The 24,784-nt window shown below is 36.1% G+C and overlaps 1 protein-coding gene across 2 annotated transcripts; it reads right to left on the reverse strand.

Annotated features, from left to right (window-relative positions):
• Nucleotides 1-1,241: 1,241 nt before the first annotated feature.
• Nucleotides 1,242-14,999, reverse strand: LOC142613594 (phenylacetaldehyde reductase-like). 2 transcript variants are annotated; one of them, XM_075786002.1, is made up of 6 exons: nucleotides 14,809-14,999; nucleotides 14,035-14,204; nucleotides 13,505-13,696; nucleotides 12,538-12,700; nucleotides 11,035-11,221; nucleotides 1,242-1,519 (listed from the first exon to the last, which is right to left on the reverse strand). In XM_075786002.1, exons 1-6 carry the CDS (start codon nucleotides 14,927-14,929, stop codon nucleotides 1,465-1,467), a joined length of 888 nt encoding a protein of 295 aa, XP_075642117.1. In that variant the 5' UTR covers nucleotides 14,930-14,999; the 3' UTR covers nucleotides 1,242-1,464. The 2 variants fall into 2 exon arrangements, with proteins under 2 accessions (XP_075642117.1, XP_075642116.1); XM_075786001.1 differs by having other exon boundaries at nucleotides 1,242-1,556.
• Between the last annotated feature and the right edge of the window lie 9,785 nt (nucleotides 15,000-24,784).

A 24,784-nucleotide genomic window follows, 5' to 3' on the forward strand; every position in this document is an offset into this window, starting at 1 on the left:
CCTTTTAGAAGGATACCAAGTATAACTTAAACTCATCTCATAGTCAACACACCCATCAAGAACCATTTTAGGAAACTATCTTTCCAATCAATCTCTCAAAAAACTTATAGAACAAAATATCTTTAAAAAAATTATTTTCTTTTTAATGACATCACATGTGACTTTGCACTCTTTATTGTCTCAAAGATCAACAAACTAAATATTATAGAAATAAATTGAAGAAAAAAATTGATTAGTCAATAAAAAAAATTATGAAAACCAAGTTTATTTAACACATAATTCGAAAAGTGCATTGTTGAATTTAAGTTGACAAAGCCTAAAAATCCTTGGACAATATTTTATCACGTAGACTATATAGTTATTCTACTTTGGATTTGAAAAGTGGATTTTCTTTTGCCACATACTTTAAAAAGAATTGTATTAGATTCCTTAAAAAAAATGTATTATAACCACCAAAGAATGTCATATATTATTTTTAGAAAAATAATGAATTTGACTATTTGATTAGACTTTTATAAAATTTATAGTAACCTATTGGTAATCTCATTATTTTTTTTTTTATCAAAAACTTTTTTTTTTTTTTTTTAAATTCCTCAACCGGGGAAGAAGGGGGGGGGGGGGATTCACTTTGGATTAAGGCCAAAGCCTTAAAGCTTTTAATTTTGATTAAAAAAACACATACAATCTAGTTATATTTATTGAGACTAGGGGGCATTGGCCGATATATGGGTGTTCGCGGTGTCGTGCAGTTTTAGACTACTTTTATCACCGCACTTTGCAGTGTGGTTTAGCTAAAATCATAAATACACCGCATCTCATTTTTGTGGTGCAGTGAGGTGTGATGCGATTTAGAGTTTAGCCAAAACTATAACAACACTGCACCTCACTTTTGCGATCACGTGTATGGTGCAGCGTATAAGATGCGATTTGAAGTTGATATATTTTTCAAATTTTGGGCTTTCCCGGCCAAAAATTGATTTCCCCTTTGTTTTGGTGCAATATAGTGAAAATTCATAGCTATAAACTTATTAGTAAGTCTTAATCTGAGAAACAATTCTGGCCACCAAAAGCAAGTCCACCCTTTTATGTATTTTGAACATGGACAAGCTTGTGCAGTGCCATTTAACTGAATCTATATACAATGTTTATTTAAAATAATTCCTAAAGATTCTACTAGGATAGCAAACAGCAGCAACTTCAATGTTTTATTTACAGCCTGCTTGAAACTTTATAAGATATGATTGAAGAGCAAAGAGTCACGCACATTCTCTACCATCATTATACAATCTTACAAAATTCAGTCCTCAAGGACAGTCAGTGCTACTAGAACTTTTGTTTGAAATGAAAAAGTTTAAGGATATGCAAACTTTATTTATAATCATTTTCCTGAATTGCTGTTAAATACAATGAATCAAACACTTAAAAACTTTTTCTCCTTCAAGCTTTCAACAGTATCCTTTAGACTCACCTCCAAAGGAGTAAAGTTAAGACCCAAATTTTCTGCTCTCTCCTTGGACACCTGGTATGTTGGCACAAAAGGGTTGTCATCCACAGATCTGCAATGAATAGAACACAAGCCAATTTTGTTCGAATTCTATCATAGGGATAGCTAAATATGTTACAAAACACATTATTAAATTAAATGGTCCACAATTCAGACTGCATATCTTTTGATGCCTAAGTTCAAAATATGAAAAGTTCAAAGAGTATGTTTTGAGGTAGCCAGGCTATTCAGAAAAAATAATTTGTAGGTTTGTTATTTAATCATGTGCATACACAGTGACCAAGGTATTCAAAATAATTGAACATGAACATGATGACAATTTAGAGAGGATTCAAGAACTCATTGTCTCAACCACTTGGCTTCAATAAACTTGCTTGTACTTGTGGCGCTTGTTTAGTGCCTCCGGCTATCGTGTGCTCGAGTTTTCCTAGCCTCATCCACAAGCTTTACTCTGAGGTGGGATCACCTCTGCCCGTCTGTGGGTCTTTCTTCCCCATTTGTGGGGCTTATTTCTTCCCTATCTGTGGGTTTCGCTCCGCTCGGTTTGGGTTTGCTCTGCCCAGTTAGCGGGTCATCCTTAACCTGTGGATTCGATCCGTAAGCTCTTTTCCAGCTTTATCTTACTTTCTGAGTTTTGGTTGGTAGTTTTGTTGATGTTGACAGGTGATTGTATTTTGCTGTAGAATTTTGGTGTTGGGTTATGCTGTAGATTTCTTAGGGCGTTTGGTTTGTGGTTGACAAGAGTGAATGTTTATTGGAGATGATTGGTGATTGGATTATAGAGTTATGGATGGTGGTTGTTCTTGTTGGTGGGCTATATGTGTAGACTTTGGAGGGCTCTAGTTAAAGAGTTTCTTCAATTTGAAGTTACTGAGTTTTGGCTGGTGGTTGTTCTTGTAATTGTTTTATCCCTCCGCACCATGAGAATCCTATCTTGGAATTGTCGCTGTCCTGGTAGAGCCCCAACAGATAGTTCCTTAAAAGGCTCTTGTGGCTCTAAATTAACTTGGCCCAATAAACGTGCGGGTTTGGCTAATGTTACAGAGAGGTTGGATAGATGTGTTTGTAATTAGGAATGGCAAGACTTACCACCACATATCTTTTGTGTAATGGTCACTTCACAAATATAAGTGCTTGTGGAGTGTGGGGGTAAGGGCCGAAATTCAAGTCTCTAGAAGGGAGCTTCACACACATATACACTTAAATTAGGCTAGAGTAAAATTCTATCTTATATTAAAAAAAAAAAAAAAAAAAAAAGGAATGGCAAGGCTTGTTTCCTAAAGCCGAGATTAAGGCTCTGATAGTGTCATCCTCAGATCATAATCCTATTTTGCTTGTTAGAAATACTGAATAATTGTATTATATTTCTCAACTAAAAAATATACATATGTGCTTTTATATAGGAGGCATATGAGTGCAGTACAAGTAAAAGTGTAGTACAAGAATATGTGTTATACAAGTAATCTAGTTGGGTCTAAAGCCCACAACACTATACACGTTAATAACCCCCCTCAAACTCAAGGTGGATGTGAGACCAACTTGAGGTTGTCAACCAAAATACGAAGGGGTCCCTTAGGATGTGAATTGATGAAGATATCTACAAGTTGATCTGTAAGGAGACTGAGATTAGCTTGAGAGCACCATGGACAAGATGATAACGGATAAAATGACAATCGATCTCAATATGTTTAATCCATTCATGGAAGACATCATTGTGAGCAATATGAATGGCACTCTTGTTGTCACAATAAAGAGGAGTAACAGAGGATGTAGACACACCTAAGTCTTTGAGAAGCCATCGTAGTCAAAGAAGCTCAGATATGGTATCAGCAAGGGCACGATATTCTGCTTCAGTACTGGAGCAGGCCACATGAGTTTGTTTCTTACTTCGCCAAGAAATCAAAGAAGAACCAAGGAGAAAGCAATAACCAATGGTGGACCTGCGATTAGTGGGATCTCCTGCCCAATCAGCATCAAAAAATGCACGGAGAACAAGATGAGACTGAGCAAAGTAGAAAAGACCATGGAAGAGAGTGTCTTTTAGATACCGAATAATGCGCAGAACAGCAGTATAGTGAGTCGATCGTGGAGCAGATAGATACTGGCTCATCTGGTGAACAGCATAGGAAATGTCTAGACGAGTAATAGTAAAATAGTGCTTTTATTAGTGCGACGAAGAAATAAGGCAGAATCATAATAACTGGCCATGTAACCCAAGCGAGAGATAGTAGAGCTAAATTTGGCAAACCAAGCTCGTGGAGCTCGTTTAAGGCCATAAAGTGCACGCCAAAGGTGACAAACCTTGTTTACTTCAATAGAGAGACTAGGAGGAGATTGCATATAAACTTCTTCACTTAAATCCTCATTAAGAAATGCATTTTTGACATCCATTTGAAAAAGGTCCTATTTACTAGCAGAAGCAACAGCTAAGAGGGCACGAACAGATGAGATACAAGCAACCGGAGCAAAGGTCCCTGCATAATCAATCCCATACTCCTGTGTAAATTTTTTTGCAACAAGACGAGTTTTGGAGTGCTCAATGGACCCATCAGAGCGAGTCTTAATCTTGTAGATCCACTTACAACTAACCACAGATTTTTCAGAGGGGAGAGTGACCAAGTCCTAAGTATGATTTTTAAATAATGCATCAAGTTCCTCTTTCATTGCAATCTGCCATAAAGGGTCAGTGGAAGCCTCACGATAGGTGTGAGGCTCATGCAGTGTAGCAAGGGTAGTGTAATAATGATAGTCAAGTAAATGTGCAGGAATGGATCTTACTTGAGTTGAGTGACGAGGTGGAATGTCTTGTGCAATATCTTCAAGCGGAATAGGAGTAGGGGACCTAAGCTCAGGGTTGGGTAGCTCGTTTTTGACCAGTTCCTCTTCCACCTGTTTATTAAAGAGGGAACTAGGAAATGGATCAAGAATATCTGGTGGTTGGACAGAAAAGTCTACAGGAGAATCAGGAGCAGCTACAAGAGAATCAAGAGCACCTACAAGAGGGTTAGGAGCAACTACAGAAGGAATATGTGCCTCATCTAGAAATAGATCTAAGATAGAGGAGGAAGACAGAGAAGCACAAAAATGAGAGAGCTTGACAAAGAGACGATGTTCCCAAAAGATAACATTGCGAGAGATACGAAGACGATAAGAAACAGAATCATAACACCGATACCCCTTTTGAGTTTCGTCATAACCAAGAAAACAACAAAGCCTTGACCTAGGCTCAAGTTTGTTATGCTCATGTGGTTAAAGAAGAACAAAACAAGCAGAACCGAAGGAGCAAAGGTGGTGATAGTTTGAAGGTAACCCAAAAAGGCGCTCATATGGAGTTTGATTTTGGATGACAAGACTAGGAATGTGATTAATAGCATGAACAACATGAAGAGTAGTTTCGCCCCAAAAAGGAGCAGGAACTTTGGCAGAGAGAAGGAGAGCACAAACAGTGTCAAGACTATGACGAAATTTTCGTTCGGCTCTACCCTTTTACTGAGAGGTACCTAGACAAGTTAGTTGATGAACAGTGTTATAAGAATGCAAAACAGTTTGTAAAGCATATTAAGTGTACTTAAGAGCATTATCAAATCGAAAATTTTTGATACATTTGGAAAATTGGGTTTCAACCATTTTTGCAAAATTAGAATATACTTGTAATAATTCAGAACGATGTTTCATATTAAAAATTCAGCTATAGCGAGAGTAATCATCAACAAAGACAACAAAATATCGAGATCCACCAATACTAGAGACAAAAGAAAGTCCTCAAACATCAGAATGAACAAGGTCAAAGATATCGGTGGATATTGATTCATTAGTATTGAAAGACAAAACCGGTTGTTTTCCTAACTGACATAAAACACAATAAAATTTTCTGTAGACATTGAACCTGACAAACCTCTAGAAGCCAATTGTTGTACTCGAGAAGAAGATGTGTGACCAAGTCGAGTATGCCAAAGTGCAAGGGAAGGAATATAAGAAACTGCAGCAGCTGCGGCAACATATACATGAGCAACAAGTGGAAGACGAAGGTTGTCCACGGGAAACATACGTCCAACTCTGGGACCAGTCCCAAGCTTCTGTCCCGTCCTTGGATCCTCCATAATACACCCAAAGTAATCAAATATAATACGATAACCCAACTCAGCTAATTGTCCCACAGAAAACAAATTGTAAGAAAGGTCAAGAACATTAAAAACCCCACGAACGGAGAGGTTGGAGGTCGAAACGGAACTTATATTATGACCAGACTTTGTGAAACCATTTGTTGTGCGAATATTAAGAGGGTGTGGTGTAGGTTTAAGTTCAGAAAATAAGGATGAGTGAGGTGTCATGTGATTGCAACAAGCAGAATCCATAAGCCATAAGAAAGGAGACATACCAAATAAAGCTAAGAGAGAAGAGGAATAAGATGCATTACAAACCATACGAATAACATTGGCGATGATGTTTTTAAGGTCATTTATGGACATGGTGAAAGTGCGACCTGAAAACTTAGACTGTGCAGAGACAGGAGCCATTGGTTGGACACTCTCAATGTTAGCAACAATATCAGTAGAAAGTGAAACAACTAATTTGTTACGATGATAGCAAGTCTCAATATTATGGCTAAGACGTTTGCAAAAATTGCAAAAATGTTTGCTGAATTGTCGACAACGATTATTGCAACAAGAAGAAGACTTGTCTTTATTATTCATTTAGAAGCAAAATATGCAAAAATGGACAATAAAAATGAAATCTACGCGAAAAACTAGGTAAGGAGCACCTGGACTGCAAAAATTCAACTTTGGTCAAAATCAACGGTCAACCCTGGTCAAAGTCAACACTGGAAGTCAACGGTCAACAAAGGTAGGTCAACGGATGACGTCAGTAGGTTGACTGTGGATGACGTCAGCAGATGATAGGACGCTGACATCAGCTAGGGTTGACGTGGCTGAGCAGTTGGCGCATGATGCAGCATAAACGACGCATGAGGCGCGTGACATGGGGAAGGGTATACTGGCGATGCGTGGGAGCGCGTGACCTATCCGATGAAGCCGATGCTTTTCCGAAGTTGTAGATCGGAGAAAGACGATTCCGATGGTGACGAAGGCAACAAGATCGGAGCAACCCTGGTGGCGCGTGAGGCGCATGTATGATTTTGCCGAAACTTTTACCGACGCATGGCGGTGCATGGTGCCGCCGATGACGGTCAGGATTTCACCAAGTAATAGATCGACGAAGGCCAATCTTAGTGGTACCTGCAAAAAACTCAATGGGGGCAAGGATCACGGCGATGACGATATGGCAGTGGTCTCGAGACTATGAACGGTAGTGGCTACAGGTCCGAAACCAAAGACGATGACTGAGATGCGTTAGAGGTTTAGCGGCGAATGGCTACAGCAACAGTTGTAACGGCGGAAGCAATTGTGAGTCTAGTATAACACCAATGAGAGACAAGACTGCGAAGAAAAAGTCAGAGTAATGGCTCTGATACCATGTTAGAAATACTGGATAATTGAATTGTATTTCTCAACTAAAAAATATACATGTGTGCTTTTATATAGGAGGCATAGAAGTGCAGTACAAATAAATGTGTAGTACAAGAATGCGTGTTATACAAGTAATCTAGTTGGACCTAAAGTCCACAACACTATACACGTTAACATTGCTAGACTCCCATTTGGAGGACAATTCAAGAGCAAAGCTTTCCGTTTTGAGGCTATATGGACTAGAGATGCAACAAGTTCACAAGTAGTTCAGCTGGTTCAACAAGCCTGGCAACTGCAAGTAGAAGGGTCTCATGGTTTCAAACTGGCAAGAAAGATTCAACAAGCAAGAGACAAGCTAAAAGAGCGGAACAAAACAAAGTTTGGATATGTCAAGAACCAGAATCAAAGAGTTGGAGAAGAAAATTGAAGAAATTCAAAATAGAGCCCCAACTCAAGAGAATCTAGAGGTTGAAGCAGCCTTGTGTTTAGAGTTAGACAAATGGTTAGAAAGGGAGGAACTAAAGTTAAAACAGCAATCCCGGGAGTTGTGGTTAAAGTAAGAGATCAAAATTCAAGATTTTTTCATTTATCAACCATTATTCGGAGACAAAGGAACCGTATTACTGAAGGAACCGCATTACTGAAATTAGAGAAGATGAAGGATCCAAACTAATTGACAGAAATGAAATACGGGCATACTTCGCTACTAAATTCAAAGAAGTGTTCCAATCTTCTAACACGAGTGCCAACTGATCTTGATGGTCTTATTGAGCCATTTATTTAATACGAAGAAAATATAGAATTAACTAGAGTGCCCTCAGAAGAAGAAATTAGAAGAGTTGTATTCAATATGAACCCACTTAAAGCTTTGAGCCTAGAAGATATGCCAAGATTGTTTTATATAACATTACTGGCTAATAGTTAGGAAGTAGCTTGTGAATACAATTCAAATCTTTTTTAGAGAGGGTTGGTTGCTTAAAGAGATGAATCATACCTTTATTACTCTAATACCCAGGGACCAAGGAGCTTATAACTTTAACCAAGTCAAGCCAATTAGTCTTTGCAATTTTTTTTATAAGGTGATCTCCAAAACCCTAGTGAATTGAATGACCCTCTTCTTGAAAAGATGATTGATCTAGCCTAAGTTGCATTTATCCCAAATAGAAGCATCTCTATGAAAATGTGGTTATTGCTCAAGAAATTGTGCATAGCTTTAAGGATATGAAGAGGAAAAGGGGATGCATTGGGATCAAATTAGATTTTCACAAAGCATACAACAAGGTGGAGTGGAACTTCATATCAGCTATTCTAAGGGCTTTTGGGATCAGCCAGAAGTTCTCTAAGTTAATCCATCAATGTATGTCCACTGTTAATTACACCTTGCTGCTCAATGGTGGAAAGGAGACTAGAATTTCTCCCTCAAGGGGCTAGGACAAGGTGATCCTCAATCCCCTTATCTATTCATTATAGGCAGTGAAGTTTCAGCTAGATAGATTAATAGAGAGGAAAATAGGAGCTTGATAAATGGAGTGAAGGTGTCCAATGTTGCTCCTCCAATTACCAAGCTATTTTATGCTGACAATGTGATGCTGCTCTGTAATGCCAAGATGTCTGAAGTGAAGGCTCTTATGAACTGTTTGTTGTTATATTGTGAGTGGTCGGGCCAAAGCATTAGCCTTGAGAAGATAGGGGTGTTTAGTTCAAAAGGGGTTCATTCCCAATTTCTAAGGCAAATTAAAGACCAAATACACATCAAGAAGCTGGGTACTAAATACTTGGGACTACCCCGATTTCTATCAAATAATAGAAGCAGAGATTTTGAGTATGTAAAAAACAAGGTTCAAGCTAGAACTGCCAGTTGGAAAAGCAAAAGTCTCTCTCGGTCAGGAAGGGCAACACTCATCAAGTCATTAGCTCAAGCAATACCAAACTACACAATGTCAAGATTCATGCTTCCTCAAACTCTAAATGGGAAGTCGAATGCTGTTGTTAGGCGTGTTTGGTGGAATGTGACAAAACTACTGCAATTATTTGATCAATACCAGCAATCTTGAAAATTCCAATTTGGAACAGTGGCCAAACAGACAGAGGGGCATCGACTAATTCGGTAAATGGTCAATTTTCAGTGAAAACAGCATACAAACTTATAATGGAGAGTGATGGACGAAATAGTGCTGACTCGTTTAAAAGAAATATTTGGAAGACAAAGCTACACCATAGACTCAAACTGAACCTGTGGAGGATCGCATTAGACTTGCTTCCAACCAAAGATCAAACTAGCAGATATGTCAATATCCTTGATCTAAGTTGTCCTTTTTGTGGCTTTGACTCTACATCCACCTTGCATTTATTCACTCAATGTCATATTGCAAGGGCACTCTGGTATGGAAGTCAATTGAGTATCAAATTGGATAGCCTGCAATTATCCTCTACATCACAATTGATTGAAATGCTACTTGACCCACCAAATGTTATGCAATTTGATAAGGAAAATAAAGAGAAGTTTCTTTTGTTCGGAGCTTTGTGTCTTGACTGTATATGGATGTGGAGAAACAAAGTTGTCCACGAGGGATTGCTGCCATCTGAGGTGCATAAACCTAGAAGCTTTCATAAGTTGGTTCAAGAACATTGGCGGTTGATAAAATCAAGCCTGCCAAGGGATTCTTGGAGAAGTCTAAGTAGGTGGTTAAAACCAAGGTATAATTACTCCATATTAACTGTGATGCTGCTGTTGGGCTGAGTTACTCTTCTATTGATGTGGTTGTTAGAGATTGGAGAGGAAGAAGGTAAATACCAACGCCACTCTACAAGCTAAGGCTGATGCAATTATTTTGGCGCTTAATATTGCTACCAAGTTGAATGCCTCTCACTTCATAATTGAAAGTGACTCCAAGATATGTATAGATTCAATAAAAGCTCCTGGTGATCAAGTTTCATGGAGATTGCTTAGCTTTGTTTCGGCGGCTGTTAACTCTATATTTGATTATTTGTCGAGCTTGGTTTAGTATCCTTTAGCTGGGCTTAACGTGAGGCAATTTAGCATCCCATGAACTAGCCAAATGGTCTTGTAGCTTTTTTTATTTTGGAAGTTTTGGTCTTGGTCATTTCCCTTCTAGTGTTGTAGATGTGATTGTAAAGGACGTTGACCCATTTGTGTAGTTTTCTTCCTTCTTCAATAAAGTCTTTCATTTCATAAAAAAAAATAATAAAAAGAAGAAGAAGAAGAAGAAGAATGAACATGATAGTTGCATAAAGTAGAGCTGTTAATGTTGAGGTAGACTGTAACAAGGTTGGGAGCTCAACTTTTGTTATGGGTTTAAACTAGGGGCAAAATAGTAATGTCACTGTACTCCTTTATATCTAACTAATATTTTATGTGTTAGGGTCAACTTATCAACCCCTAAACTCTTTTACTTTTACAACAACTTTGATTTTGGAAGTTTATGACCTTATGCTCTTGATGAGAAAAGAAATTACTTGATGATTATGCTGGTTCTTTTTCCCTTTCGAACTTGTTATTCTTTGCTAATTCACATTGTCTAGAATACAGTAGAGTTCCTAAATGTTATACAATGTAATGGCTTATAGCTCACCTATGCTTTTGAGCATGTAAGGTGAAACAGTATATGGATGACATCATCCAAAATAGAAACAAAATAAAAGGCCATAATATTGTTTAAAAGAACAAAATAAAAGACCACTGAAAAAGGATTATACATAATAGACTTGGCCAAACTGAGAATTTCTTCTCTCTCTTCTGTAGCCCTCCCCCCCTTTTTTCAACCAAGCATATAGAAAGATCTTGGTTATAAATTTTTTATATATTATGAAAAGCACACATGAAACAAGATCTCTATGGGGTTTTGTATCTATGGTGAGGTACCACGTCATAAAAATAAAAATAAAATTCATATGAAAAGAAAAATATACGTAATTTACACTAAAAAATAATGTATGTAAAGCCATAACCCAATCAGGCCAAAGATAATAAGAAATTGTTCAATGCATCTATGAGAAAAAGATGTGACAAATAGTAGTAAAATAGACATATATGCAGCTTACTTTTCAGGAAGATTCAGATCAGGGAAGAGCTCAGGCAAAATCTTCACAACCTCATAACAATGCATAACTCTTCCAACTAAACAATATCTTCCAGTAGCTGATGGGCTCTCAAAGGCTAGTATATGAGCATTAGCAACATCTCTAACATCAACCCATCCGTAAGTTATATTTGGAAATCTTTCGGCCCCTGCATAAGATAAACCATCAACTCCTTGCATCACAAAAGCTTGCCTCTTAGAAGAGGGAATAAGGCAGAACCACATTCTAGCAGAAGTTAAGACATTTGAAAGATTATAGAGGTGCAATTACAACTTGATTACTTTCAGTGTAAAAGAAACTCAATGAATAAGGAACTTATTCTAGAACTAAGATTCCTTCTATTCCTTTACATTCTTTAAAAATAACCACAACTTTTCTCTCTTATAAGCAGTCCTAATCAAAGTCAATGCCGCATTAGCTGTCGTGGCTCATTGCAAGAAATTCATGATGATGAGAAAAATGACAAATGAAAATTAAGTCATTCCAAGTGATGTTTTTAAACAAGGTAGCTGAAAGTTGTTCAAGATAAACATATCAAAGAATTTTCAGAAGAAAATAAATCTAACTGGGATGATAAGGTATGAACCAATTTGACAAATTTTGGAATTTGTATTTATTGAATTGACCTAAAATTAACAGCTGCCTAAAATTTTGACCCATATGCTTTAATTAGTCAATGATGTGTTGGTGAGAATAGCAGCATAATACCATAGTATTTCTCAAAGGAATGTAGTTTACTGGAATTCATTCTGCCAGAATTCAAAATCTTTTTGCAATAGCCTTACCAAACACAAGCATAATCCTATGAAAAATGTAAATAATTAGAACAAAATAAATGTGCAAATATATGATGAAATGACAAGGAAAATAAATCCACAACATACTTAAAAATTAAATTTGTATAAGAATGATAGATTAAAGCTGGATTTCCATTTCAGGTGAGTAGTTACTGAACATTAAGTGACTGGAGAAAGAATTAGATTTGGTTCATATACCTGATGCAGGCATAAATGAAAGAATTATGATTTGGTCCATAAACCTAAAGTAGACAAAATATTTAACCATATCGTTGTTATGATATCTCCCCGTGAACAGCTTAAATTAGCTGCCGGAGATAAATGGCCTTGGATTTTTTGTCACACACAATATTCTTTAGATAGGAAAAACAAAGTTAGCCTAAGCAAAACTATATGCTTTGAAGGTTAGAGCAGTAAGGTATATTCAACCTCAAAACAAGTTGTTCAATAAAGGTATACACACACACACATGCATTTATATAACACAAGATTGAACCCGTGTCCACACTCTCCAACCCTTATGAGAGCCCCTTATTTATAATGTTGGAAATTCCATTTGGTTAAAGACCATTTGCAGGTTCTTTAATAGAATTTATTTTTAAATTAAGAATGTGTTACTATTCAATAGAAAGATAAATTAACCACATCAGCTAAAGCTAAAGAGTACCATTTACAAGCTTTAGAACTGCCTCCACACTTGTATTAAGAGTTGGCTGTAAGAAAGGACCAATCACCAGCCCAGGATTTATTGTTACCATGTCAATTGCATTTTCTTTTGCAAATTTCCAAGCAGCCTCCTCAGCTAAGGTCTTTGAAAGCATATACCAAAGCTGATGCAAACAAATGAATTTAGAATACACAATGAAAGATGTCTTTGGATGCAATAAAATTAATTTAAACTCATATTCAAGACTGCCATTAATAGAGAATATATGTCACACAGCCAAACGAAAATAATAATAATAATAATAATACTAATAATAACAATCCCAAAAGTATATTAGCTACTACATGTATGAAGCATAGTGTTGACTGCATCTTTCCATTCATCTCCCCTCTAAAAAAATAAAACATAAAAGTTGTTTGTTAATGATATATATATCTAAACTTGGAGTATGTTCCACTGCTTTACTTTTATCATATTAATTGCTGAGAAAGGAATAGAGAGGAAAGTTATTTAAAATCTATATTTGATTGAAGATGCTACATAGCCAAAACTTAGATCCAGCTCATAGAGCAACTTATTAGTGGACTCATATATTTAGATATAGTAGTTACATAGATTAGTAATGCTTCAATTACAATTAAGGGAATAAAAATTGTTCTACTGAGCCATAAGTAACACTTGAATGCATAATATAATTTTTATGATGTCTTTAATTTTACAATCCTATTAAATGGGATTTTGAAGGCTGAAGAGGAATGAACTCACTTGAGAAGGCTACATCCATATTGTACAACAGGAGACAAACCATCCAAGGGAAAAAGGAAAGCAAAAGAAAGAAAGAGGTTGAATGCAATCAATCTAATGTGATCCATGCTCCATTACAAAACCAGAGAAATCCTCACATGTAGCATTCATTAAAAACTTGGAAAGGAAAGAACTTTAATAAGAAAGTAGTACATGTATGCACCTTGGATTTCTCACACACAGCAGCATTTGAAAACCAACTCTCGTCAATTACAACATCAGGAGCAAGAGGTTTTCCATTGAATGAAACTGCTGCCATTGAGGATGTTATAACCACTCTCTTAATAGATTGAACTTTAGCACATGATCTAAGAACATTAAGTGTTCCCTTAACTGCTGGGTCAATTAGTTCTGCCTGAAAAGAATTATAAAAAAATCTCAAATGAATTGGGTAAGTCAACACATGCACAAGCGAATTGAAAGTTAATTTGACAGTATCCACACAGACTTTTACATTTTTAATCAATGAGCATTTCAGAACATGTGAAATGCATCAAAGGATAAGGTTCCCCAAGAAAAAATTGGGAATTTCAATTATATAGCATATTGACTACTTTACTCGATTACAAGACATGAAATTTCATCTACATTTGGTAAACAACCAAGCACTATCAAAAACTAGTCATCCTTTGAAACATGGCTGACATACTACATAAAATTTGCAATATCTAATTTAAGTGAAAAAGAATGTACTTGGGGATCCGTGACTTTGTGATAACAAGGAGATGCCGTGTGAAAAACGCCCTCACATCCATCAACAACAGAATCAAAAGATCCTTCTTCCAGTAAGTCTGCTTTGAGCAAATGAAGTCTTTCCTTAGCTCCATCTAGTGCAAGCAAGTGCTCCGTCTTCTTCGGATCATCTGTGGAACACATTTAAAGCATAATCCATAAACTATTTATACAGTATCTTTTTCAAAATTATGATATACACGAAAAGTATTCAAGTATTAATCTCAAAAGTGAAACATATTAGTCTCACTAAACGCAATCAATCAAACTGATCATTAATTTGATTCAAGTAAGCACTAGATTTTCCACACAATTCTTTAAATTTATGTTTTGAACAAAATTCAAGCATAATTTACCTTCTTGATATATAATTCAAACATGAGTACCGCAACACATTAAAGATAGGGGGAAAAAAAAAAAAAAAAAAAAAAAAACCCCATAAAAAAAAAAACCCCATAAAAAAAATTTTTTATTGCTTTCTCATATATGAAGAATCTTTTCACTCTCTTCAAATGTTGGAACTTGACCCAATAAAGAAAAATATATAAATATTCAACTACTTAAACAAAAATTATAGCAGCATTTTCTTCCAAGAAACTCAAGCATCTTACCAATATGCCATCATATTAATTAGTCAAAAACTAACGTGGGTTCTTAGTGAATAAAAGCAAAAAAACCCCAAGTGTAATTTGCAAAGAAAGTCAAAGTTGTGAAATGAGAGTATTGAGTACTGACTTGAGTCACGAACTGTGGCCTTGACAGTGTAGCCATGTTGAAGCAAGAGCTTGACCAGCCGTGAAGCTATGTAACCGGATGCTCCGGTAACACACACCACCTTCGACTCTGCTCCACTCATAGTTTTGTCTTCTGAATTTTCTATGATAACATACGCTGTCGTTTTGTTTTTATATGTCTGTGCCGGTACAGACTTTATGATGGGATAGGCTCTAACAGTAATGTTGTAAGAAGAGGACTCGGCTTTTTTTAACTACTGGGCTTCTGTCGTACTGTTGGTGAAGTTTTTGTTTTTAACCCGTTGGATCATTTGCTTGCCAAGTGTCATTCATCAAAATAAAACTGGAGAGAAAGGAGGGGTTTAAATAGGAGTGTAGCCCGATCTTTCAAAATTTACATCCAATAAAAATATTTAATAAAAGTTTAAAAAGTTTTTTTTAGAGATAATTATAGATTATCTACCTGTGGTTTAGCCCGAATTTAATTTATCTATCCGTGGTTTCATTTTTGACACTTTACCCACCTGTGGTTCATTTTGTTTGGATTCAGATCTTCTAGAGTTCCTAGGAACTCTACCAAGTAGAGTTCATTAAATCCTAACCACTCTTTAATGATTTAATGGTTTAGATTCTGCCATGTCAACATTTCATTAATAATATTCTTAAAATAATAAAATAATGTTGTAAACAAAACAATTAAGATGATTGTTAATGAAATGCTGACATGGCAGAATCTAGACCATTAAATCATTAAAGAGTGGTTAGGATTTAATGAACTCTACTTGGTAGAGTACCCTAGGAACTCTAGAGGATCTGAATCCCATTTTGTTTATACTCCGTAACCCACCTCTAATTTTTTCGTTACTCTAACAAGTTTCATCAAAAAATCAAATAAAAAATCAAATCAAATACTCCACTCCCACGCACTTTCTCACGCCTGCTCACCCACCTGCGATCTTAGATGCTACAATGACACCCACTTGATTTATTAGTCTAGAATCATCATTAAAAGCAAAAATCACTTACTACTTTTTCCACTACTTCTTATTTGATTTTATTTCTCTCTCTCTCTCTCTCTCTCTCTCTCTCTCTCAGTCTATGTCTCTCTCTCATCTCCCACACTTTGGTTTAGATAGGCAGTAACCTTGGGTCACAGTTGCGACAATTGAGGAGCCAAGGGTAGCTATATGGGTTTGGGTTTTGATTTGTGGAGGAGGAGCATGACTGATTTGGGTCTGGGTTTTGAGGAGCATGACGTGTAGGATGCGATTTGGGTTTTGGTGGTGGTAGTCGATCTGAGATTTTGGGTCGTTACAATGGACGCGGCTTGGTTGCGGTGTCATTGTGGGTGTGGTGGATCCTCGGTGTTGCTAGTGGTGGCTCCATTCCTTTGGTCAAACCTAAATCCATGACCCTTCCCTCATTAATTGTGTCAAGCTTTTCACCTCTCATAGGGCCTACGTCTTCCTCCGCCGCGATGTCTTCTTTGCCCACTGGTACCTCTACCTCCCAATGCTAACTCACTCTAATCATATATGTATTGAGGGTAAATTGGAATTTGATGGTTAGATTTTTCCACTATTTACAAAGATTTCAATGATATGGATGGATGGACAAAAGAGAGAGAGGGGGAAGATAGAGAGAGGATAAGATTTGTGGAGTGGTTGATTTGAGTTTAATTTTTCTGGGTTTGAGAAGTCCCTGAAATATATGTTTGGATTTGAAATTGGGGTTTCAATATATGTCTGTGTTTGAATACATTTTTTCTTAAGTTCCATTAAAGTTCTCTAAGTTTTATTTTTTGCCTTTTTCTTCCAACAGAGAAGTTGAAACTGTGATTTTTCTCTCTCTCTCTGCATGTTAATTTTCAATGTGTTGCTAGCAATTTGTAACTCTTTTATGTAGCTTAATTTTGAAGCCAATCTGGTATAAAATGTGGGATCAAATGTTGTGCTATATTTTTCTTCTTCTTTGTTTATTTGATTTAGGGATTGGGTTTCTTTTGGTTGTTAGGGTTTGAAAAATGGGATTAAAGGCATAATTACTAATGGATCCGTGGGTTTGAATGTGTGTGGGTGTGCTGATGTTTGTATTTGGACTTGGGTTTTAGAGTTGTATTTTAATAGATCTATGGTTTGTACTTTGATGGTATTGCTTGATTTGATTTGTATTAGTTTTCTGGGTGTAAGTTCTTCATGTTTGTGAATTGTGAGAAACTAATACCATATTTTAATCTTGTTTTTGTTTTTGTTTTTTTTCTTGTTTTGGGAGGAGAGAGACATAAAATGGGTGTAAAAAAAACTTATTTACCCCTCTTTTTTAACAAAGGTGGGTAACAGAGACTAAACGGAAGTACCCTTAAGTGGGTAAAGTGTCAAAAATGAAATCACAGGTGGATAAGTTTAATTTGGGCTAAACCACAGGTGGATAATCTGTAATTATCCCTTTTCATTAGTTTGGAGAAAACTTTTTCCATATTTTTTTATGTTTGTTTTATAAGTGAGGGAATGAATCTTGGATTTTTTATTTTTCATTTTTATTATGTGTGAGTCTTTGTGTGCATGCATAACTCATGCGTATGCAGGCTCATGGAGTTGTGGACCTATGTTTGATCTTGTGTACACAACCCAACCCAATAACCCAGAAACTAAGCTACATTATATTACTCCTATTTTATCCTAAGCATGCTACTAAACTAGAAAGCAATAAAACAACTAAATTAAAGTATGAAAATAGAAATTAAAATATAAAATAAACATAAATAAATAAATAAAAAAGAAAAGAAAGAGAATAATACCTAAAGAAATCCAATGATTAATTTGACCATTTCCCTTGGTCAATCTAACAAAACAAGAACCCACAAAATCCGATAGATTAGTAAACATTTAACTAAAAGCTTAGACCCAAAAATAGTCCCAACCAAAAGATAATTGACTAGAAGGTTTATTAAAAAATAAATAAAAATGAAAATTCTCTCTTTAAACCACTACTTTGTAGTGACTTCAGTGTGTTTTGGAAAATGAGCCTAGTGCTCAAAAAGGGGTGCATAGCTATTCACAAGTGATATGGGATTAACTTTGCATGAATTTCCATTTAAAAAAAAATCTAATAAAGCTCTGTCATCTCTAACATGCATATGCAAGCTTGTGTATCTATACACAGCACTAAGGTTGCGTTCACAAGGAATTGGTCTTGTGACGTAAGATCAGGGTTTTTGTGTAAGCAAGATTAGAGTTTTAGGCAGGTTTTAATGCATTGACAATTGTTTTTAGTGAAATAGTCTCCTTGGCAAAGCCCTTCCTCGATATAGGCCCTCAAGTGACATAGTCATTAGGGAACAAGTGTTAGAGTCGTAAATGGTGCAAAATGAGGTGTCTATAATGTAATAGGAAACCTAAGTAAATTCAAAGGTAGTGGGATCATTAGAAATAGCAATGGGGACAAGATAAAAGGATTATCCATTAATATTGGTATTGCAACAAATTACCTAGCTAAACTTAGGGTTATTTGATATGGAATTAATCTAGCTAGCATGGCAATTAGGTTATAATTTGGAAATTGATTGACAAATAGTGCTTAATAATTGGTTAACATCTAATAGTGCATTTGCACTAGGCATTGCTTTTTTGGTTTCTGATTGCAAGAGTTTAATGACTTACGATTGAACCATCCTCCTATAGCATTTCTTATGTAAATGCAATAGTTGCGCAGATAAACTACCAAAAATGGGTTGTGAACAAGAGAGCATTGCAAAAACAAAAAAGATAATTGCTCCTATTTTGTGTAACACTGTTACATATAGGACTTAATGTATATAGGCATCCCACGAGAGTACCTTAATGTATGTATATAAACAGTTTACCCCCTTTTTTCCTTATAAGTATAAAGAGTTCACCTAAATAAATAAAAACCTCATTTTTCAATCTATATATATATAATAGTAGTTAATATTTAGGCTGTGTTTGTTTTGGCTATAAAGGAAATTGGAAAAATATTTTACACCATGCTTGATGTTTGGGATGATTAGAACATTCAATCAAACCAAAACTTAGATTCTTTGACTATAAAATTAATGGCACTTTAGTGTAAAATAGATTACACTTCTATTTTACATTCAAACCATTTTCACCTTCTACGAGAGAGAGAGAAAGAGATAGAGAGAGAGAGAGAGAGCGCGAGCTCACCTGAACGCCGGTCCGTGGCCATGCCTCTCACTGCTAATCTTCCTCTCTCTTCCTACCTTTTTTTCCTTCTTCCTCTCTCTGCCTCCATCTTTCTCCCTTTTCCTCCCCCAACGATCTCGCTGCCTCAACTCACCCTCCACCCACGCCGTCACTACCCTGTTTGGATTTTTTTTTCTATTGTAAATAATTTTTGTTCTTGGGTTTTGGAAGATCGGTGGTTGGGGTGATTCGTGGGTTTCAATGGTGGTGGGTTTGAGTTGAGTTCTAGCATTGATGGTGGCCGATAGATTGAGGGTGGTGAATCAGTGGCTGGGGTGGTTTGCGATCACATGTGCAGTGCAGCGTATAAGATACGGTTTGAAGCTGGTATATTTTTCAAATTTTGGGCTTTTTCTGCCCAGCCCGAAATTGATTTTCCCTTTGTTTTGGGCCAAGTTTTAAACTATTGAGTTAGTTTTTCTTTATTTTGGACTGACGTTCCTAATCAACACTTGCTAAGGTTATTAATTTTTTTTTTTTGAAAACTAGAGTTATTAAATTATTAATAATATATTTAATATTAAAAGAAATAAATATATTAATATATAGTAAGGGTGCAGTACGGTGCAGTTTTCTTACAATAAAATCGCAAATTGTATTATACCATGTGGTGTGGTGCAATGTGGTGCATTGTTACTTGCGGTGCAATGTGGTGCACTGTTACTTGCGGTGCAGTATGGTGCACTGTTACTTGCAGTGCCATTTTGCGGGCGGTTTTAGTGCAGTTTGGTAAACAACTCTTCCATCCGACTCCCAAGTCCCAACTGCTCCCGCAAGAAGACATATGAGAGAGAAAAAGAGGGGGTAAATAATGTTTAGGAAAATTATATAAAAAGTTCTCACACAAATCAATGTGGTATAGGTACCTTCTTTGTCTTCTAATTTATATTTGGCAAAATTACAAACTGCACCCCTAAAATTTGCTGGTATTTAGATTTTACACTTCTAAAGTTTCAGAACTCAAATTTCACCCTCCGAAATTATATTCTATTTGTATCAGCAACCTCTCCATCCACAATTTCCATTAAATGCCACATAAGCTTGTCACATGTGTTTAATTCATCCAATAAAAATATGTCACATCATTTTTGTTTCCAAAAAAATTTAATAATTTAATAAAAATATTGTGTCATCATTTCATTGGATGAATTAAACACACGTTGCAAGCTTATGTGACTCTTACGCTCCGTTTGTTTTAATGGAAAACCTTGTGTAAAGATAGTTTTCCTTATTTTTCAGTATTTGATAGCATAAAAAAAGATAAGTTAAAGGAAAACTATATTTGGTCAACATAAAAAGTATGGCTTATTTTTGGAGATTATTTTCCATTAAATTTTTTTAGAAAACAACTCTATCTCAAAGCAAGCTAAATAAGGGAAGTTATGAGGTTATTTTTCAACTCATTTAAAGTTGTTACCAAACATTAGAAAATGAGATAGTTTTATAGAAAATACTTTTTAGAAAATAACTTATTTTCTAGAAAATATCATTGCTGAAACAAACAGAGCGTTAATGGAAATTATGGATGGAAGGGCTGCTGAAATTTTTTTTAACACAAAATGATAAGCTTTATTGAAGTAAATTAACTAGATACATCAAGGAAAATTTGCCAATTTGGTGCTGGAGGAAGCTTGGAACATCTTATTCTTCCATCGACACGGTAGATTCTGATTCTGATACATGCTTGGCATTCCTAACTAGAAGGTGGCCATACTTTTGGTGGTTTAAATTTGAGTTTCACAATCCGAACTCAAACAAACAACTGCAAAACCATTTGCAGGCCAAAGGCCAATTGTACCAAAATAGGATAACTTAAATTAGAGCTTCTAACCTCCACTAATCTCAATGTCTCTTATCTATCCAGTACCATTAAATCAACATGTATATTTAATTCTCGGACTCAAATGCCACTCCTACCACTACCATCTCAATAATGTGAAATCGTAACTCACCATGATGCAAAACTGAAAGAATTTAACTGCCCAGAATCACACTTGGTATCATTATAAAAATCGAGCATGTCACGCCTAGCTCAGAAGTCAGTAATCGGTAAGTGGCATTTGCTTTTAAGGGCAAATATTGTAACTCCTACCACTTTTGTACTCAATTTTCGAAGGACAATGAGGTTTCCTTGCAATCAAATTGGTGCAATATAGTGAAAATTCATAGCTAGAAACTTATTAGTAAGTCTTAATCTGAGAAACAATTCTGGCCACCGGAAGCTAGTCCACCCTTTTATGTATTTTGAACATGGACAAGCTTGTGCAGCGCCATTTAACTGAGTCTATATACAATGTTTATTTAAAATAATTCCTAAAGATTCTACTAGGATTGTGTTGGGTTCTAAGACCTTTATATTTAAATGTATTAGAACTCTAATTTGTAATGTTGGCAAACCATGATCAAAACGTTTTAGTCTTATTTAGATGTGCTCAAAGTATGTGTCTTTTATCTAAAATTGGAATCGAGTTGCTGCAGGATTTATTGTGTAAATCTGTCTAGCTCGATCGATCGAGAATTAGACTCGACCGATCGAAAATCGTGCGGATTGTTTTTCTGCAGAATTTTCCAACTCAGCCCAAGCTCTTTTTGTGTGTAGAGTTTTATGTTTTGCCCTAGGTATAAAAGGAAAAACTCTAACCACATTTTAAGGATGCTCTTTATGCTGTTTGTGTAAATCTTTTATGAGATCTTTTATGAAGGATCCAGACTGATTGACATAAATGAAATAGGGGCATACTTCACTACTAAATTCAAAGAAGTATTCCAATCTTCTAACACGAGTGCCAACTGATCTTGATGGTCTTATTGAGCCATGTATTTCACATGAAGAAAATATAAAATTAACTAGAGTTCCCCCAGAAGAAGAAATTAGAAGAGTTGTATTCAATATGAATTATACCTTTATTACTCCGGGCCTAGATGATATGCCAGGATTGTTTTATGAACATTACCGGCTAATAGTTGGGGAGCAGCTTGTGGCAGCAGTTCAAAGCTTTTTAGAGAGGGTTAGTTGCTTAGAGAGATGAATCATACCTTTATTACTCTAATACCTAGGGTCCAAGGAGCTCATAACTTCAACCAATTCAGGCCAATTAGTCTTTGCATATTCTGTTATAAGGTGATCTCCAAAACCCTAGTGAATTGAATGATGCATCTTCTTGAAAAGATGATTGATCCAACCCAAGTTGCATTTATCCCAAATAGAAGCATCTCTGAAAATGTGGTTATTGCTCAAGAAGTTGTGCATAGCTTTAAGGATATGAAGGGGACAAGGAGCTGCATTGGGATCAGATTTGATTTTCACAAAGCATACGACAAGATGGAGTGAAACTTCATATCAACTGTTCTAAGGGCTTTTGGGTTAGCCAAAAGTTCACCAAGTTAATCCATCAATGTATGTGGAAAGGAGACTAGAATTTCTCCCTTAAGGGGCTAGGACAAGGTGATCCTCTATCCCCTTATCTATTCATTATAGGAAGTGAGTTTTAGCTAGATTGATTAATAGAGAGGACAATAGGAGCTCGATAAAAGGAGTGAAGGTGTCCAATGTTACTCCTCCAATTACCAAGCTATTTTATGCTGACAATGTGATGCTACTCTATAATGCCAAGATGTCTGAAATGCAGGCTTTTATGAATTGTTTGTTGTTATATTGTGAGTGGTCAGGCCAAAGCATTAGCCTTGAGAAGATAGGGGTGTTTAGTTCAAAAGGAGTTCATTCCCAATTTCTAAGGCAAATTAAAGACCAAATAGACATCAAGATCTGGGTACTAAATACTTGGGAGTACCCCTATTTCTATCAAATAATAGAAGCAGAGATTTTGAGTATGTAAAAAACAAGGTTCAAGCTAGAATTGCCAGTTGGAAAAGCAAAAGTCTCTCTTGGTCAGGAAGTGCAACACTCATCAAGTCAGTAGCTCAAGCAATACCAAACTACACAATGTCAAGATTCATGCTTCCTCAGACTCTAAATGGGAAGTCAAATGCTACTGTTAGGCGTGTATGGTGGAGTCCTAAGAATGACAATCAAAACTTCTATTCTCCATGGTATGGGATGAATTATGCAAGCCATTAAAGCAACGTGGGATGGGATTCAACAAATTTGAGGATATTAATTTAGCTCTTATAGCCAAGTTAGCATGGTGGGTTTTGTCCGGAAAGAATTGCCTTTGTGTGAAGTTGGTGGTTGCAAAGTACAAAGTCAGATCAAGTTGGCTTACAACACCTCAAACAACCAAAACCTCATGGATTTGAAAAAGCATAGAGGATGCTAGGACTCTGTTACAAAAAGGTGCATGCAAATTAGTGGGTTCAGGTGAGTCCATTCTGGTGTGGGAAGATCCTTGGCTACCAAACAAACCAGGATTCTCTCCCTGTGCAGCCTCCCAACAAGGTGATTCTTGCTTGGTGGTCTCCCAATTAATGAACCAAATGAAAACAAGTTGGAATGTGACAAAACTACAGCAATTATTTGATCAATGCCAACAATCTTGAAAATTCCAATTTGGAACAGTGGCCAAACAGACAAATGGGCATGGACTAATTCAGTAAATGGTCAATTTTCAGTGAAACTAGCATACAATCTTATAATGGAGTGTGATGGACGAAATAGTGCCAACTCGTTTAAAAGAAAGATTTGGAAGACAAAGTTACACTGTAGACTCAAATTGCACTTGTGGAGGAAAGCATCAGACCTGCTTCCAACCAAAGATCAAACTAGCAGATATGTTCATATACTTGATCTAAATTGTCCTTTTTTTGGCTTTGATTCTACATCCACCTTGCATTTATTCACTCAATGTCATAATGAACATGATAGTTGCATAAAGTAGAGCTATTAATGTTAAGGTAGATTGTAACAAGGTTGGGGGCTCAACTTTTGTTATGGGTTTAAACTAGGGGCAAAATAGTAATGTCACTGTACTCCTTTATATCTAAATAACATTTTGTGTTAGGGTCAACTTATCAAACCCTGAACTCTTTTACTTTTACAACAACTTTGATTTTGGAAGTTGATGACCTTATGCTTTTGGTGATAAAAGAAATTACTTGATGATTATGCTAGTTCTTTTTCCCTTTCGGACTGGTTATTCTATGGCTAATTCATATTGTCTAGAATACAGTAGAGTTCCTAAATGCTATACAATGTTATGGCTTATAGCTCGCCTATGCCTCTGAGCATGTAAGGTGAAACTGTATTTGGATGACATCATCCAAAATAGAAACAAAATAAAAGACCATAATATTGTTTAAAAGAACAAAATAAAAGACCACTGAAAATGGATTATAGATAATAGACTTGGCCAAACTGAGAATTTCTTCTCTCTCATCTGTAGCCCTCCCCCCCTTTTTTTCAACCAAGCATATAGAAAGATCTTATTTTTAAATATCATGAAAAGCACACATGAAACAAGATCTCTATGGGGTTTTGTATTTGTGGTTTACTCCCCAGGGATGGGTTCAAAGGGCACTGCCTTGGTGAGGTACCACACCATTAAAAGAAATAGAAAATTCATATGAAAAGGAAAACATATGTAATTTGCACTAGAAAATAATGTATGTAAAGCCATAACCCAATCAGGCCAAAGATAATAAGAAATTGTTCAATGCATCTATGAGAAAAAGATGTGACAAATAGTAGTAAAATAGACATATATGCAGCTTACTTTTTAGGAAGATTCAGGTCAGGGAAGAGCTCATGCAAAATCTTCACAACTTTATAACAGTGCATAACTCTTCCACTAGCTGATG

Source organism: Castanea sativa, chromosome 10 (genome assembly GCF_040712315.1).
Source record: "Castanea sativa cultivar Marrone di Chiusa Pesio chromosome 10, ASM4071231v1".
Classification (NCBI taxonomy): domain Eukaryota; kingdom Viridiplantae; phylum Streptophyta; class Magnoliopsida; order Fagales; family Fagaceae; genus Castanea; species Castanea sativa.